The sequence below is a fragment of the Rattus norvegicus genome, chromosome 16 (assembly GCF_021556685.1).
Source record: "Rattus norvegicus strain SHRSP/BbbUtx chromosome 16, alternate assembly SHRSP_T2T, whole genome shotgun sequence".
NCBI lineage: Eukaryota > Metazoa > Chordata > Mammalia > Rodentia > Muridae > Rattus > Rattus norvegicus.
Window position 1 is genome coordinate 60,827,525 of NC_141549.1, and position 18,485 is coordinate 60,846,009.

The 18,485-nt window shown below is 35.5% G+C and overlaps 2 protein-coding genes across 4 annotated transcripts in view; both read left to right on the forward strand.

Annotated features, from left to right (window-relative positions):
- Erich1 (glutamate-rich 1) overlaps positions 1–18,485 on the forward strand; it is a gene marked incomplete at its 5' end in the record, with an annotated part of 52,793,804 nt that overhangs the window by 29,956,965 nt on the left and 22,818,354 nt on the right.
- Msr1 (macrophage scavenger receptor 1) overlaps positions 1–18,485 on the forward strand; it is an 85,784-nt gene that overhangs the window by 24,912 nt on the left and 42,387 nt on the right. For all 4 annotated transcript variants that reach the window (XM_087588978.1, XM_087588979.1, NM_001191939.2 and 1 more), the window contains exons 4-8: positions 1,210–1,619; positions 5,541–5,727; positions 8,936–9,016; positions 13,232–13,321; positions 16,507–16,560. In XM_087588978.1, coding sequence (XP_087445104.1) covers positions 1,210–1,619; positions 5,541–5,727; positions 8,936–9,016; positions 13,232–13,321; positions 16,507–16,560 — 822 coding nt within the window. The remainder of the gene's footprint in view (positions 1–1,209; positions 1,620–5,540; positions 5,728–8,935; positions 9,017–13,231; positions 13,322–16,506; positions 16,561–18,485) is intronic.

The following is an 18,485-nucleotide window of genomic DNA, read 5'->3' on the forward strand; positions in this document are numbered from 1 at the left end:
TTTTATCTTTAAGCCCAATGTTTTTGTTTTCCTTCATTTTTATTTCATTGTATGCCATTCTGAAAGACTAATTAGCTCATTTAGAGAACATATAACCATTTGCAAACGTGTTTCCACCGCTCATTACAGTCCCCAAAATTCACTGAACAGAACAGTTAGTTATTCTTGAAGATGGCGTTCATCACAAGACTGCTTTTCAAAACATTGACTGCGTTACTGACTAAGTTACTAAGTTGGTAAGTAGAAACCAACTTAATTTGCAGTATTTCTAAGCAAATCTGGCAGATCCATAGTGGGAGAAAACTGACTGAGCAAATGTTTTTGAATAAAATTATTAAATTAAAAATTAAAAAGTGCTTATGACACTAAAATAAAAGATATTCTAGATTCTGTGATTCTGAGACTGGGAAGGCTACAACAGAAGGATCATGAGTTTGAGGTTAGAGTGGGCTGTATTACATCAAGGCCAAGCTAAGCTATACATTGAAGCACGACCTCAAAAACCGATTATTATAATAATAATGTTAATGAACACAAATATGATTTAATAAATGCACAATCAAACATTAGACTTTAGTTAACACCGATAATATATACGTTCAATTATTTTTTCATGTTTTCTGCTATGATTAAATATTTTACAACAGAAGAAAATGAGAACAATGCATTTTTTAAAGGAAACAAATTTATCTTTCCAATTTCATTTTAGGAAAATTAACTTGCTTAACTAAGGTGTCCATTTTTCTGGTATCTTCAGTGATGATTTAACAGGTTACTAATCCCTGTCATCAGTCTTTTGATTATTCTGTGTATTGATTTTGTAATTGTCATTCTAATATAAATAAGTCAAACAGGATAATTTCAGAAGAGGTGCTTAACATGAACTCATTTTCTATTAACAGTAAGTAGTCCATGGAGTAGGGCACAGTACGTTTCAGTCTGTCGAATTTTCTCTAATTGGCAAACAATGGCCAAGAAGACTAATAAGCAGCAATCAGAAAGACGGATCTATACTGGATTAAATTCTAACATAAAAATCATAGAGGTGACTAAGTGGTTTATAATAACATGCTGAGTCTAATCAATGAAGGCTAAATGCTTGATCTAAGCTAGTATATAGCATCCTATAGTAGGAGGGAGCGCAAAGACAGGAATGATGAACTCAAATGATATAGGCTAAAAGTGATTTATTTTTATTTAAACATTCAGCTCAGCTTGTGAATTGGGAAATGAAGAACTGCTTAGTGGGTTCAGCTAACACAAGTGATACATCGCAAACTCTGACTGGAAAAGAAAACACCAGTAAAGCAGAAATGGGATTTACAATTGCCATGGAACGCATGAAGGCCTTGGAGGAGAGAGTCCAAAGCATTTCAGACTCAAAAGCTGGCCTTCTAGACACAGACCGCTTCCAGAACTTCAGCATGGCAACCGACCAAAGACTTAATGATCTTCTTCTGCAGTTAAATTCCTTGATTTCATCAGTCCAGGAACATGGGGAGTCCCTGGATGCAATTTCCAAGTCCTTGCAGAGTCTGAATACAACACTGCTTGATGTCCAGGTCCATACAGAAACACTGAATGTCAAAGTCCGCGAATCTACAGCAAAGCAACAGGAGGTAAGCTTTGGAATACAATGGCATGGCTGCATTCTGGAACTAAATTCCATGGATATCTGTATACATTTGTGTTCATAAAAACAACCTTGCTGTTTTGGTCTTTATAATGCTTCCTGTTTATGTTTGCAGACTAACCATTTAGCACTGGACAACCAATTGATGTGTTTTTCCCTTTTCTGATCCCAGCTTTCCTCAGTTACCTATAGTCCTTTGTATAGGATTGAAGCCTTGTGTGCCTTTCTCTGTCCAGTTTGACCCATTCACTGTTGTCATCCACGTTCAGACCACATTTGAGCAGTCATGTTGGTTAGACTCTATGGACATAGCTTTTGATATTTCTCAGAGACATAATCTCACAGCAAACTCCTTGATAATTGCTCTTACTATCTTTCTTCCCTTTCTCCTTCAACATTCCCTAATCATTAAACACAGGAGTGTATATCCTTCAGAAGTGTACTCCACAACCTTGCATTTTGATTTGTTGTAGGTTTTCTATAGTGCTCTCCATCTGTTGCAGATGGAGAAATTTATATATATACATATATATATATACATATTTATATACACACCATATACACAATTTCTTAAAACATCTTCTTAAATGCATGCCAATTATAGAACAAAAATATACCCTTAATTATATTCTACCTAATGAAAATCTATTAAGTTTTTGACTAAGTGTAGACTAACAAAAAAGAATGTTTCACCTATTTTCAATTTGTAAGTTTAGATGTTCCCAAGGTTTGAAATTTATATGTTACTCCATTAATGCTACCACAAGACAATGACATCATCATGGGCAACCTGAACTTAAGGAGTTCAGATATTCTACTTCACAAACATTCTGAATTTCCATTGTCCATTAGTATCCATTACATTGTCTATAAGTATCTAAGCATATAACATATGATTGGGTTATTTAGGTGAACAATTTGGGTGGTTAAAAAGTGGTACTTAAAGAAGCACCTCTGGGAGTGAAGAATATAAACAAAATAAAAGTAGAATAGAGAAGAATAGAAATACAGGGATGAAATATCTGCTGTGAGTATAGACTTTTATTAAGTTGGAGGGAATGGATGAGAAAGCTGACACTTATTCTGTGTGGAAGCAGAACGAGAGGTCCATGCAGGTAGAATGTGGCATGAAGAATAAGACGGAGGGCAAACCTCACTTGATTTGGTAATGTGCTAGTTCCAGCAGAAATGATAGAATACCACACAGGTAAAGTATTGTAGCCAGAAGACCTAAGACTATGTTGAAGACCTAAGGAGTGATTTTTAGTTTGTACAGACTACACTTTTAATTTGGAGTAATTACAGAAGAAGGCACATGTTTGAAGAGAGCGAAAGTTCCAAAGCTGCGTTGCACGTGTTTTAAAGATAACTGGTCACCAAGACTTAGAAATGAAGTCAATGCAGGATGTGAGTGAATACGCACAGGATTGCCCAGAACATAAAATGAGGCTTTAATTCACATTGCTGGAGTTATTTTATTTGCCTTTAAATTTCCCCATCGTAGTGATGGGAGGATCATAATCAAGGCCTCTCCACAGGATAGTCAAGCACTCTATTTCTGCTGCTCTTCTTCTTGGAATCCTTATCCCACTGAGAAAATAAGCAAACTTAATGCGAGGTCGAATGAGTCAATGCTTTCTAAGAAACGGGACATTTCATGGGGCTTCATCATATTACCTGCCAAGGATAGGCTAGACATGGATTTGAGATAGTCTTCTCTCTTGTTCACATGGTTTCATTTGTTTCTTTCATTTTTATTGGATATTTTTTTTATTTACAACTCAAATGTTAACCCCCTTCCCAGTTTTCCCTCCACAAAACCCCTATCCCCTCTCTCCTCCCCCTGCCTTTATGAGGGCGCTCCCCAACCTGCCCATCCTGCCTCAGTGCCCTAGCATTCCCCTACCCTGGGTCATTGAGCCTCCACAGGACCAAGGGCCTCCCCTCCCACTGATGACAGATAAGGGACTCCTCTGCTACATATCCAGCTGGACTAATGATGGTAGTACATATCAGGAATCCCAGCACTGAGAAAGTAGGGGAAGAACCAGGAGTGAAAGATTACACTTAGCTAAATAACAGATTTAAGGCAAAGAGATACATGATATTCTATCTATCTCAAAGAAATGTGAAAAAAAAGTTGTACACACTCTCTGTATGTATGTGTATGTAGGCATGTGTCTGTATCCAGTATATTTATAATTGATAAAAAGTAAAATAAAAAAGCTTCTTAAAGGCAGAGGCAATAAAATTTGAGAGTAAAATATTATGAAAATGCAAGTTGGACATTTTACTGAATCAACTCTTGTGCCATCATCATCACTAAGAACTTCCATTAATAGTAAATAATTTTACAAACTAAGACTATTTTACCACACAGTAAAAGATTTAATCACACAGTAAAAGATTATCATTTTAGATATACTAAAACTCCTATGACAAGATGTTATTTTTAGTTTTTGGTATTTGACATTTGTGTATTTGGGAGAAGGGGCATTCTTCGATGTGTAGTCAACTGATTTTATTTTTGATTAGGAATTTTAATAAACATTTTGCAGCTAAAGAACTAGAATTCTGAGCACCCATTTGTTGCAAGATATTTGACCACACTGTGAACCCCGAGATTGTGTCATTTATAGAAAAAAACCAACTGTTTCTATTGTGTTGCAGCTCAGCCCTTAGCACACACCTTTAATCACAAACAATGAAGGTAAAGCTATTCGTAGAAGGAAGCAGACATGATTGAAAGTGATGTCTAATTGAGTGGTAGACAAGTGATGAATCAGAGAAAGATTTGGCAGAATAGGATATGCCAAACTCTGACAAGACAGAACGCTACTTAAGAGAGCAGTGCAGGCCCTTGGTTCTGGGCAGGGAGGTGGGAAGTGGGGGTGGTTGGGGAGTGGGAACATCCTTATAGAAAAAGGGGTAGCGGGGTGGGATAGGGGGCTTATGGACAGGAACCAGGGAAAGGGAATAACATTTAAAATGTAAATGAAAAATATACAATAAAAAAAATTAAAAACAATACAGCAGTGAGAGAGAGAGAGAGAGAGAGAGAGAGAGAGAGAGGAGAGGAGAGGAGAGGAGAGGAGAGGAGAGGAGAGGAGAGGAGAGGAGAGGAGAGGAGAGGAGAGGAGAGGAGAGGAGAGGAGAGGAGAGGAGAGGAGAGGAGAGGAGAGGAGAGGAGAGGAGAGGAGAGGAGAGGAGAGGAGAGAGAGAGAGAGACAGTTTTACCAGGATAGCGGTACAGAGACAGGCTTCACAGAGAACAAGCTAGACACGATTGAAGACAGAGTGAGTCAGAGTGAGAAAGAACCTGAAGACTAGAACCTATTTCCATAGTTAGCATAGGGCTAAGCAGAGCATTCAGGAGAGGCCAAGAGAGAGAAGACAGACTGAATCAGTCAGTTTGGCGAGGCAATTGAGTCAGAACAGCTGAGTTTAATCAACCATCCCAGAATCAGAAAGAACTAGAAAGTGACGACCTTTTTCAGCAGCAAGTCTCAGAGGCTGAAAACAATCTAGGCCCAGATGAGATCGTATGGAGAGTAGAAGCTTCCGGGACTAGGCCTAGGTTAGCAGACAGGCAGTAAACCTCAGGGATGACAATTATATCAGGTGAGTAAAGGTTAACATTTACAGTCACTTTCTTATTCTTACTCTATAACACTTCCCCGATGCTATATGCTTTTTAAAAAATCACATTTTCAAGTTCTTTTTTTTTTCTTTTTTTCTTTTTTTCAGAGCTGGGGACCGAACCCAGGGCCTTGCGCTTGCTAGGCAAGCGCTCTACCACTGAGCTAAATCTCCAACCCCCAAAAAATCACATTTTCAAAGCCCTATGCATGTACATATTTCCTAACTGTGTGTTAACAAAGGTTGTGGCGCTGACTGTGTTTTATAGGACATCAGTAAGTTGGAGGAACGTGTGCACAAAGTATCAGCAGAAATCCAGTCTGTGAAAGAAGAACAAGAGCATGTGGAACAGGAAGTAAAACAGGAAGTGAAAGTATTGAACAACATCACCAACGACCTCAGACTGAAGGACTGGGAACACTCACAGACGCTGAAAAATATCACCTTAATTCAAGGTAAAATACCTTGTCCTGGAAATGAAACATTAAAAGTCTGTCATGTGTAGGCATTTAGTAATTGACATTCTGTCACTTAAAGTAAATGGTTTCTGAGATGCTGTTACTACAAGTTCACAGAAGAAAGTTTAATATGAGGTCAGGCAGGATAAAGCCACCGCACCCTAGAATTTCTAGAATTTCTTAATGAGTAAAGCAAAGCCAGGCACAGTGACTCAGCACTGGAAAGCTGAGGCAGGAGGTCACCACAAGTTTGAGGCTAGACAAGGCTTCATAGTGAGAACCTGCCTCAAAAATAAAATAAAATAAAACAAATTAAAATAAAATAGAAATTACTATATATGCATGAAAAAAATCTCTTCTTATCTGACTATACTTTTAATTAGCAACACATCTTAAACTTTTTTTTTTTTGTCTTTTTTTTCCTTCAGAGCTGAGGACCCAACCCAGGGCCTTGCGCTTGCTAGGCAAGCGCTCTACCACTGAGCTAAATCCCCAACCCCTTAAACTAAATTAAAATGGTAATCATAGATACATTACTTTCTTCTCCAACTCCAATGAATCTTACTGATTTTTTATAAGTCATTTATACCTATGTATTAGAATTCACTTTGTGGATATTTTTCTACAGTTTTAACTTTCTGCATTTTTAAAGTTTATGTCTTGTAAACGTGCTTACCTTTAAGAATAGGATCTGACAGCTCCTTTCCCTATAACTATTTCTACTACTTAATTTTGTGTTCTCATTTTTTTTCTTTTACAGCTTGATTTGTGTCTCTTACTTTCTTGCTCTGTCTTTTTTATAGTTGATCTGGATTGATTTTTATTGGATTTATCTGTTCAAAATTACTAAAATCGGATAGGAAATTTTACCTACTGGCATTCTACTCCTGCCCTCCTTGCTGTTGAAATGCGCTGTAATGTATGTTAACGCTGGTCAGCATCTTCCAAGATAACTGAGGGTAAAGGGAACTGAAAGTGTTTTGCCCCACGGCACACTCCTTGGCCTCCTATCTTTGAGGGTGCAGTCTATCTCTACGTTAGGAAGTTTTCAAACCAAGAGTTTAGTTTGTATTATTTATCTTACTTTTTATTAAAGGAATTTACTTGGACTTTTCATGAGAAAGCTAATTTTACTCCTTTAAAATCTATGTCATTCATCTCTGGATCACGTCCCTTTTGTATAAAATTTGTTGAAAGTTCATCTAGACCAAGTCAATGGCACGATCTTGAGTAATTTTATTTGTTCTTGATTTTTCTGGCTGTCTTACTCCATACATTTTTTACGTTCATAGTTATTTTGGTTATTTATGAAGATAATAATTGATGGGGGATTTGGCTTCTGAATACCAAACATCTGTGTATGCCCATCTGTCTGATTAAGTTGCCCAGTATTAGTCTCCATTGTGTGTACTTTGAATGACTGAAGAATTAGTTACTATAACTAGCAAAAAGGAAATGCTGTTGATGTATAGTGGTTTTTAGGGAATGAAGACAAGAAAATAACAGGCATGTCCACACACTTGTCATTTTTCCACTTCAGTGCTGACCTTGTACAGGATATGTGTGTGTGTGTGTGTGTGTGTGTGTGTGTGTGTGTGTGTGTGTGTGTGTAGAATTAACAATAAGAGGTCTTAATGTATTTTGGAGAAAATATTCCTGTGTATTTTGGTTTCCCTTATCCTCATTCTTCTGTCTGTCTATAATATCTGTGAGTTCATTAATCTGAACTTCAGGTGGGGAACTTTTGAATTTTTGAATTAGGCATTTGTTGTACTTTGGAGAAATTTGATTTAAGACTGCGATTAGCTTCTAAACATTTTCCATTTTTACCTCTCTCTCTCTCTCTATTTCCCTCCCTCCCTCCCTCCCTCCCTCCCTCCCTCCCTCCCTCCCTCCCTCCCTCCTTTTCTCCTTTCTGAAGATTCAACCCAAATAGTTACTAAGCTTCAGCCTAGTTTCTAGTTTAATTCCCTTTAGTATGAATTCTTCATAATTCTCTCTCCTTCCACTGTAATTGTAATGAAAGTAAACTGGATTGACCCATTCTGTCTCTCAGGTAATAAACTCTATTTCATGATTTTAACATTTTCCTCATTAGTAATTATATTAGAAATTAAATATTAGAAAAAAACAGATGAAGCTTTATTTAACATATACTAATTTAAAACAAGTAAGAAGTAAGGTTGTCCAAATCTTAACATCTAAAATATCTTAAAATTGGCACCTATGGATTACATGGTATAATTTGACTTATTCACTACTAATTCATTTATTCTACTACTCATGTATTTGTTGGTACTGGAACTGAATCTGAGGGCTATGCATTTTATATGCAATGTTCTACCCAAATTTATATCTGTGGTTCCCAATTTGTTTATATTTACATTTGTCAAATAAAAATTTATGTATTACAGACGTCTCAATATGTAATAAAATTGATATTTTTAAATTGAAAGGAAATTCAAGTTAATGTTTATCTCTGGAAATGAAGGAGCTGCATGAATGAGAGACCATGTGGCTGGTATCTGTGCCTGGTATCTGGTTCTTCCTGGGATATTTCCCGTATTACTATCTTTGTAGCTCATATACAGCACACATCATAACTATTCTGCCTTTTATTATCACATGACAATGCATGGCAAAGAAAACTCTGTATTAATCAGCCTTCAGATAGTTGAATAATTCCTTTGTGCATTTTAATCTATAATCCACTCTTTTAAAATCCAAAATCAAAACCTTGAGTCTTAACCAACAAGTTGATCTACATTCTCATGTCTGTTGTTTTTCTAGTCTTTTTGTAAATGGCATTGTTCTTATTTTCCTACTCCAAGCTATTTTTCACTTGTCCCTTGTCTCTTACTATGGAAAGACCTTCTGCATATCTTCTTAATTCTTCTTATATATAATATTAATAACATATATAAATATCTCTCTTAAAATTTAATTTAATTTAAGGCACCATTTTCCAATGTTGTATGTTGCATTAACTTTGCAATTGGTCTACTTGACTACGTGATCTGCAACTCACTCCTTCTACCTATAAAAGAAACACAATTTATTCAACACATAGTTTAAGATTTTAAGATTTTTATTTAAAATTTAATTACATTATATATATAACTCTCTAGATTTCCATACAACTATTGTGATTAAAAAAAACTTACCTATGATTTATAATTCTAATCAGTACTTGTAATTTTTAAAGGGCCTCCTGGACCCCCAGGTGAAAAGGGAGACAAGGGACTTACTGGACAAAGTGGTCCACCTGGTGTTCCAGGTGCAAGAGGTAAGACTATATATAGTAATCTCTTAACCATATATCATGAAGTTGAATGATGTGTATTGATGTTTATATTTAGGGGAGAATAGCTATTTCATTTATTCAATGGTCTGTGTGCGCGTGTGCACGTGCGTGAGTGTGTACATGCATGTGTGTGTGCGTGTGCATGTGTGCACGTGCATACGTGCATGCATATGTGCGTGTGAGTGTGTGTGTGTGTGTGTGTGCATGTGTGAGCGTGTGTGTGTTTATAAATCCTCTCAAATTTTGGGAAATATAGTGTATAATAGCATCCTAATCAGATGGAAAAATAAATAGAAATCAATTCATTTTTCAAAAATTTTATTATTTTGTGTTTGGAATTTATGGCTGCACATGTGTCTGTGCATCATGTGCATGCCTGGTATCCTCAGAGACCTGATGAGATTATCTGATACCAAAGAACTTGAGTTACAGACAGTTGTAAGTTGAATATGGATCTCAGAAATCAAACATGGGTCCTGTGGAAAACATTCAGTTCTTTTAACTACTCATTTATCTTTGTAGCTTAAGCAGTAATTATTGATTTTTGTAGAATGTTTAATGTTTTGGCCAGAGTTACTACATGAGGTTGTTTATGAACCTGAGCGGTTTTGGAGAGACTATATTCCATGTATAGTAGGCATAAGGTTGTATGTGAAGAAGAAGAAAATTATATTCCTATTAGATTAGTTTGCAAGATAAGCCTTTCAATATGTACAGTTACATTAATGAGTCATAAAAGTTAGAGGATATTGTTCTCACATATTCCTTAAACTCACAAAATCAGAAAGTAAAGAAAGCTGAGAAAATGGGCAGTTTCTGCCTGGGCTTTCAGCCACTCTCTGTATTGAATTTTACTTAGAGAAAAATTGTTCCAAATTATTTTCCTCTGAGTATGTTGTTATCTTGAAACCAATGTTTTGAAAGAAGATAATGGAAGACAGAGAAAAGGAAAGAGAGCATGAACTATCTTTACTGAAAAAAATGAAACCAACAATAACAGCAATGTGACTGTCACGCTATTCAAACGCCATGCTTTGCAAACAAATTCTTTGCACACTGTTTAAAAAGGAATAGAGACTGAATGGTCTAAGCATAATTAGAAAGGCTCACTGGTCAAAAATTTCCTAAATACTTTGCACCACATCTTGGTTTTCTCCTTTAGATGAAGTAAAATGTTCTTTTGATATTTTGACTAACCAAAGTTACATAAGGAAAAGTAGCTAAGGATGGAAATGTATGTGATAAGTACATCATAGTGTATCTTATACTTAAAAGATCAAAACTACTTTATAATCTCTGTTTATCATTTTTCATATGCGTAAACATATATATATATATACATATATATATATAGAGAGAGAGAGAGCATGTATGTGTTCATCTTTCTATAAGGCAGTGAGTGTGTGATTTTAACATTAGATTTGTATTTTTTATCTAGCAAGGTCCACCTACTTGTTGAAGGCTCTGTAGAGTTAAAGAAAAATATATTTATATCTTAAGTAGGAGAAGCAGCAAACATTATTTATCTCCCAAAGCTGCTATCATTAAGATCTGTAAGAACCTACCATCAATTATGAAGCGTAATGGTAAAGCTATATAGTGCACACACAGAAATCAGTGAAGCTCATGATTTCCTGTACAAAGCATCCCCTTAAAATCATTATTCCATTTTTTTCTGCACTGTGGTTGTGTGAGATAGGATCTGAGACATTAAGTGTTTTCTAGTAGTATAAACAGATACCATGTTTCATCTTGTCTCCTACCAAATTAATTGGGTTTACCCAGGGAAAAAGACTGATGCATGAATATTATAAAAAGTATTGGACTGGCTTATAAAATAGGGGCTGATAATCTAACATTGTCTTCCTGCTTAAAGGGCAGAGAACTTGTTGGTTACTCCATCCCTAATGCCAACTTCTTCTGCTGACCTAATCCAGGGCTAAAAGCTTGAGCTATTCTTGCAGAGTAACTGTCCTTCCGTTCATGTTGGAGACTCCCAAAGCTGGAGTCTGCTGTCCAGAAAAAAATGCTGGCCACAGCATCAGCAACAACCAGAGCAGTAGTCATAGCATCAGGATAAACACTCACCAGCCCAAAACAAAGTTGCAAAGCATCCGCTTTTCATTCCTCATTGCTATTTTGAAACCACTGTGTTGCTGGTAGGAGCCACGATTCTAGGAGAGGGTTTTCCCTCAGTTGATTCACCTTAGAGCTGCCTTCACAGGACCCTCTGCCCCCAACTCTCACAGGGGATTTTTTAAATCAAATTCTAGATCGAATCAAGTTGGCAGTCAAGATAAATGGCAACAACAAGGAACTAGTGGCTTTTGAGAACACTACTCATTGATACAAATAGATACTATGCAGGTCTATTAACAGGTCACAAAACTGTTAATTATAGTTCCTAGTAGATAACCCTCTCAGGTAAAGGGTTGTGATTTGACTTGACCCAGGACAACAGAAACTATGTAATCTTCAAAAAACATAGGCTTTATCATCATTTAATATCTGTATTCTGTTTAATGCTCTATAGGATTGCTTCAAATGTGATACCAAAACCAGGAACTGAAGGATAGATAGTGATCAATCCTAATGATCCCTCCTTCATAAACCCTATGTGGACTATCATTTAACTCATTAAAGTCACCTTAACAAACACCTACTCCCACAGCAGGAAAGAAATGTCTTAGATACTTTTGTGGTTACCCTAGAGGCCCTAAATAGTCAATGTTATAATCATTACACATCCTCTAGCGTGCACAAGAGATTAAAATGTGCTTTTCCTTAAGACATTATAGTAATAATTCATTTTATAGTATCAGTCCCTTTGAGAGAATGCTCTATTGCTCATATATATGTGCATTCATAGCATGCAATAATGTGTGGATGTGTGGAATAATGAAGCAGTTATAGAGTCTGCTCTCATGGTGATTTCAGAATGTAAGTTAACTCCTACTAGTCTTCATCTGTGATAGTACTGGTTGATTAATACATTGATGAAGTCAGTGCCCCTTGTGATCCCTTTACCTCTCAATAACACCATCAAACTTTTACTATCAGAGCCTTTTAAGGGGACACTTTAGATGTAAACCACAATTCTCAATAGCCACAAGTTCAGGTATCTCACTGCATAACGAAAGAAGGTATGGCTAACGGTTTGCTCAGGTAGAGTAAATTAAGCCATTTTAGGTTACATGTTTTAAAAAGTCTAGTGAGTATACACTACAAACTATGTCACATTTGATATACATAATACACTACATATGCCAAGTGGTATTTATTGCATAAATAATGATACCTCTTTACTATATTACACTATTTGTTTAGGTTAATTTCTTAATCTCTGCTGGAATCAAAGTTTTATAATGAGTTAAATAATATTTTTAAAATATTTGTCAAATATTTCTTAAACTTAACATATTTTGGAAGATAATATGTCTGGTTTTAGATATACTTATAAATGCATAGAAAATATTTCTCAGAGGATTAGATACATGTAAATTTTGCTTGCTGGATCTTGTAAGGGTGTTCGTCCTCCCCAATCATCCCTGCCTTCCCGCCTTCCTTCCCGCCTTCTTGCCCTGATATTCCCCCTACACTGGGGGATCCAGCCTTAGCAGAACCAAGGGCTTCTCCTCCCATTAAGTTAGCTTATGTTAAATTGCTTAGCTCTACAATAATTTCATTCATAGAAATAGCCTTTCCTACATGTTTTATAGTTACTTTAGAGATATGAGGTAAAATAATGTTAATTTTCATGTTTCATTTTAAAAATCTACAGATATATATGTGCATTTCATACCCATAAATAATTCAAGAGCATAGTGTTTAAGTAAACACTCATGGATCCTTCTTATTGTGTTGTATTTTTACTAATACGAACAATAAAAGTTCAAGCTTCAAATATTTATCATACTGGCTACAGAAATATCTTGCACTTGAAATTTTTTGGTTGCTTATAGTAGCTTTCTGGATAAAACTGAAAATGTTGTCTTTTCTGACCATGAATGTTTCATTGACAATCTATAACATGCTCAATGTAGTATGTTCATGTCATTATTTAATATTATCTTCCAACTGAATACATGAATGATAGGAAAAACGTCATACTCTCCCCAGAGATTCATTTCATTTATTGGGCATTCAAATATGTTCGAAAATAATTGTTAAATATATTTTTCTTTATTAACCCTGCAGGTCCTCCAGGTCCTAAAGGTGATCAGGGACCAGTTGGCTTCCCTGGTGGGCGAGGATACCCAGGAGCACCAGGAAAGGCAGGGAGGTCAGGTAGGTATTGTGATGCTATAACTGTTGTCATAGAGTTTGCAAATAAATACTGTATCATTAATAGTGTTTCTAAAATACTTACATAATACACGTTTTTCTTCATAGTATCAACAGTGTCACTCTGTTAGTTAGCTTCATAGTCTAAAATAATTTGAATTGATTTTTGCCCACCAGAAAAAAAGTTCCTATGCATGAAAGGAAAATAGTTCTGTACACATATCACAGTCAACAGACACACACAGTATCTATACACTTCGCAGTCATAGCTTGCTATGAAGGATGCTATCTACCATGCACTAAGTAGAATGGAAAGAGGACCAGGAAAAAGTAGCAGTGTAAAGCCCCTTTAGACATAAATTACCAAATTTTGTTTTGACCCAGGTAAAAAAAATTCCTAACATAATAAATGGGTTTCTCTTACTAGCTCATAAGAATCAACACTGAAATCCTTTCAACTTTTTCATAGATAATGATTGCTATTACCACTGATTACATGCACAGATATTGGATTATGCTCTTCATGTAGCAGCATTAGTAGAGAATAAGCTTATGTAGTCCCTTTTCAAAGGAAAGTAACACCAAGAGAATGCAGTCCATATTGTTATGGTAATTTTAATAGTTATTACTCTTAGATACTTCTAGGTTATAGGAACATGTCAAAGAAAGCATACGGTTCCCATACACCTCTCATCAAATGCACAACTTATAACACCTTGTCTTCATGGATCATTTAACACAAGTATTAAGCCAATCATAGCCTCATTATTGACAAAAGTCTATTGAGTACATTAGGGTTCTTTGTGTTTCATATCTATCTCTATCAATATAAGACAGAATAGTGTCTTAGTCTCAAAGAGACCCTGTGATGTACCTAAATACCATAAACTCTTCATCCAACCTCTACCAACTTATTGCATGTGAATGGATAGATAAACTGTGAAGAAGGCAGAAAATTGATTCATAGTGACAGAGAGAAACATAGAATCAGGCCACAAAATGACACAGAGAAATCTTAAATGTACATTACCAATGGAAAGAAGCTGGTCTGAAAGTACTAAAAACTGAAAGACTCAAATGGCATGCACTTCTGAAAAAGGCAGACCATGGAGACAGGAAATACACCCATGGTTGGCAGGAGTCTAGAGGAGAGGCCACGATGGTTAGAAGATCACGGGGTATCCTCAGGGCTGCGGTCCTCTTCTTCGTTATACACTGGAGGAGACAAGATTGCATAGAAACACAGCCAGCAGTTGTGCGTTCTTTCTTCTCTACTGAGCATGAAGTTCAAGCTGAATTTTTAAAATTGAGTTTTATATTGTGGTTCCTTCTTTGTGAAGAATAAAATTGATGAAGCACTCATAGGTTTAACCCTTCCATCCCTTTATACTTTTAGATTTTTAATCCTTTCTTTTTGAACAATATGAAAATTGATTTATAGTCTTCATCAAAGAGTACTCTTCAAAAATTAAAACATTGGGTTCTTTGGTGTGACTCAATTATTTTGCCAATTTAATGATACTTGAAATAATTTACTCAAAACGAAAAGCACATTTAATTATATATATATATATATATATATATTAAAAATTGCAATAAAACTTGAGAGTTAGCATAGGGCTCTGATACATAATATTTTTCATTTAACTAATGATAGATTAATTTAAAATAAAATCACAAATTATTTCAATTGTGTAATTTATGCAGCTTAAGTGCTTCAAGTCTCAACCTATTTTATACAGATTACATTTTTTAAACAAGTTTCGTGAATTAGGGACCAAAAATCTTTAAGAGGTACATATAAATATTCTAATCAGAGATAAAGACAAAACACAAAATTACAAAAGGAACAAAAGAATTTGTATTAGAACCCTAAAATTAACCTTAAAATAATTGTGCTCTTAAAGAGGTTTTCTGTACAAGCTCACGACAGCAAAGATCTAATTATGTATTAGGGTAGATGGGTTCAAAGTCTCATCATCAGTAGCTAAGTCACTGTTGACAATGGCTACCTTTGGGATGGGGGGTAGTGGATTATCTTTAAGCGTGTGACCCTTGGTGTATCATAAAGGGTCCACTTCAGGCCCCATATACAAGAATAGTTGGGCAATAAAAGTGGGACTTGATGTGGTTTTAAAAATGGACATGAAGCTGTGTGGGTAGGGAGGCGATGGTGGATCCGAGAGGAATTGGGGAAGGAGATAAATATGATCAAAATACATTGCATGGAATTCTTATAAAATAGTCTTATACAAGAAAACGGGGTGTAAAAGCACCTTTCTCTCATGAGGCATCCATACCTCTTGGAAGAAGAGTTAATAGTCAGACAGAACTACTCTCGCGAGATTAAGTTGTCACAGGGGAACTCTCGCGTTGGTTCCAGATAATTATCTCCTGAATCATTTAAAGTGGAACTTAGGACAAAGTAGCAAACCATTCGCAAAACCAAACCGTCAACATTTCCACATTTACTTATAAGTTTGAGTCACTGACCTTCATATAATACTTGGACTTTGGACCCCTGTAAATGGATCAGGGTTCTCATTGCCAGATATTATTAGACTAGAGGTTTGAGGAACCAGTGAACATTTAGGAACACAGTTATCAGAATTCCACAAGCCCCTGAACTTTAGGGTCCAATCTTTAGGATATTCTGTTACCAAGAAATAAATAATGATACCAAAACTAAAGTTATACTGGGGAAAATAGAAGATTTTGGATAGATTGGAAGAGGCTGGGATCGTGTAGGTGGGTAAATACAGAGAAAGAGAAAAATGAGAATGCTTATGCAAAACTCATACTATAATCCCTGTTGTCTCTTTGGGAAAATTTCACACCCTTGTAAGTAAATTTAGATGGTTTAATACCAAACTCACGTGTGCCTTCTAAAAATGATCATCTTTATCAGCATCATGGAATGATTATTGTACTTCACTAACTCTAAGTTGCTATAAATTTTTACCTTGTTTTGTGGTGTCCTATCACCATTTAAAGCAAATTTTGTGGAGTGAAACTGTAGCTCACAGTGATACAGCATGTGCTTAGTATACACAGGCCTTGGGTACAGTCTACAGTATCCCTAAAATGAAAAAGAATAAAGATAGAAAGAAAGTAAGAAAAACATTATTTTGAGTTAAACTGATTTTTTTCCTGTTTTTTTTTTTTTTTTTTTTTTTTTTTATCCTAAGGATTTCCTGGACCTAAAGGACAAAAGGGAGAAAAGGGGCGTGCAGGAATATCAAGTAAGTTTATAACTCCTTGCTTCCTGTTTCAGTTTTTGTAACAAAGTAAGACTGTGATATTAGGGGCAGAGGCTTAAAACAGGTGATGAGAATTTTAACACTGATCCAAAGAGCTTCTGTAGAAGCCATGGTTTTCTCCAAATAAAACATGCTAATTGAAATAAGACAGACAGATTAGATTATACAACTCTTTCAAACTCATTGCCCACTTGTATTTTTTTAATGAACACTATTTTCTAAAGAAAAAAAAACACATAGAAAATTATTCAATTTTCCAGTCAATTTCTATCCACTGAAGGGAAATCAAACCCATGAATAGAAAAGAGTCACAGGCTCCTTCCACACTAAATACGCTTAAGAATAACACATATATAGACATTTGGACAACCTGAAGGCCTTGACCAAGTGGTTCTGTGGCAGTTGGGGCTTTTGTTTTGTTTCTTTTTTGTAAAACCTTGAAAATGTCATATTCCATACCCAAGACTTTCCTACCTTCAGAGGAATATCCCTCACGTCAGTGAGCTTCATTAATGGAATGCAGGTTTCTTACTGGATTCCACAAAACCTGGGCATCAGACATTAAATATGAAATATCAGCCTACATGGCTACTGTTTGCTAGGCCATCAGTAATATATATATATATATATATATATATATATATATATATGTATATATATATGTATATATATATGATGAATATACTTCAACATATTCATTGTGAATAATGAAGCCACACACATACTCTTAGATTCTTAAAATCAAAGAGCACCTCTTTTGTTTTCCTAAGAAAGTCTACATGTGAGATACATAATATAAGCACGTCTGGTGTGAACAACAGCCATACTCTGCTCATGCGTTTAGACAGATCATGGCAAAAATCTTTATTAAAAAATACTTTGCTGTGTAATCATTTTTAAAATATATAATCAGCATTAGTTGGTTATCCAAAATAATTACTTACAGATGGCACACTTAGACTGTATAAGTTTATCATTGTGATGAACTACCAGAGTCTAACTCAACCTTTGTGACATTTAGAGCTGAACAACATACAGGAGTGGTGGATTTCTCAGAACTTTAGTATTTTCCCCACTGCTCTTAACATATTAAGGCAACACAAACACATCCCTTTGCCCATATATTTTTTCAAGTGACAAGTTTTCTGTTGGATGCTTGTTAACCACCTCTATCTCCTTTCTCTTTCATCCCATTTAAATTCAGTTGATCTCTTAGCCTCTAGTCTTTAATTTTCTGTGCACCTTTGTTTCTCTTTTTATTTTCTCATACTTTTATATAAATCATTTTGACTTTATTTTGTTTTCCTGGGGCTTTCTTTGAGCTTTGAAACATGATTGCAGTTGAGTTTGGCATGTAAGGAGCATATCCACTTTTAGTCTATACAGTGAAAAACCACGCTGCTTTCTCTTTTTCACAGTTACCAAATGCTTGTAATAATTTTTCAGCTATGTCTAGAAATTTAAATTACAAATTTGCATGCCTATTTTGGACTGAGTACTGAGAAAGCAGTAAAAACTATTTCGTGTATGACCACATACAGCCTCTGGGTTCTTCTATATGTGTCCCCAAGGAGAATGGAAAGACAATTCCAAAGTACTCCAAAAAAAGAAATAATAATATGCCTATACATCTAGCAGAATAGGTCCTGGTTTTCTATGTCTAATATGTAATCGCATGTGCTTTGACCTTTTCCTTTCAGTGAGTAGATATCCTAAATTACAGAGATACCACAATTGCCTCAAATTAGTTGTTTATTTCCCTATTCTTGAACAGTCAATAATTTTCGCTTGTTTTTATTTACTTTATTAGGCAATGCTACACACAACATTTCCACATGCCATTTTGTGAGACTGTTATTAAATAGAGGATTTACTAGAATTCTTTAAAGGTTATATGCATTTTACAA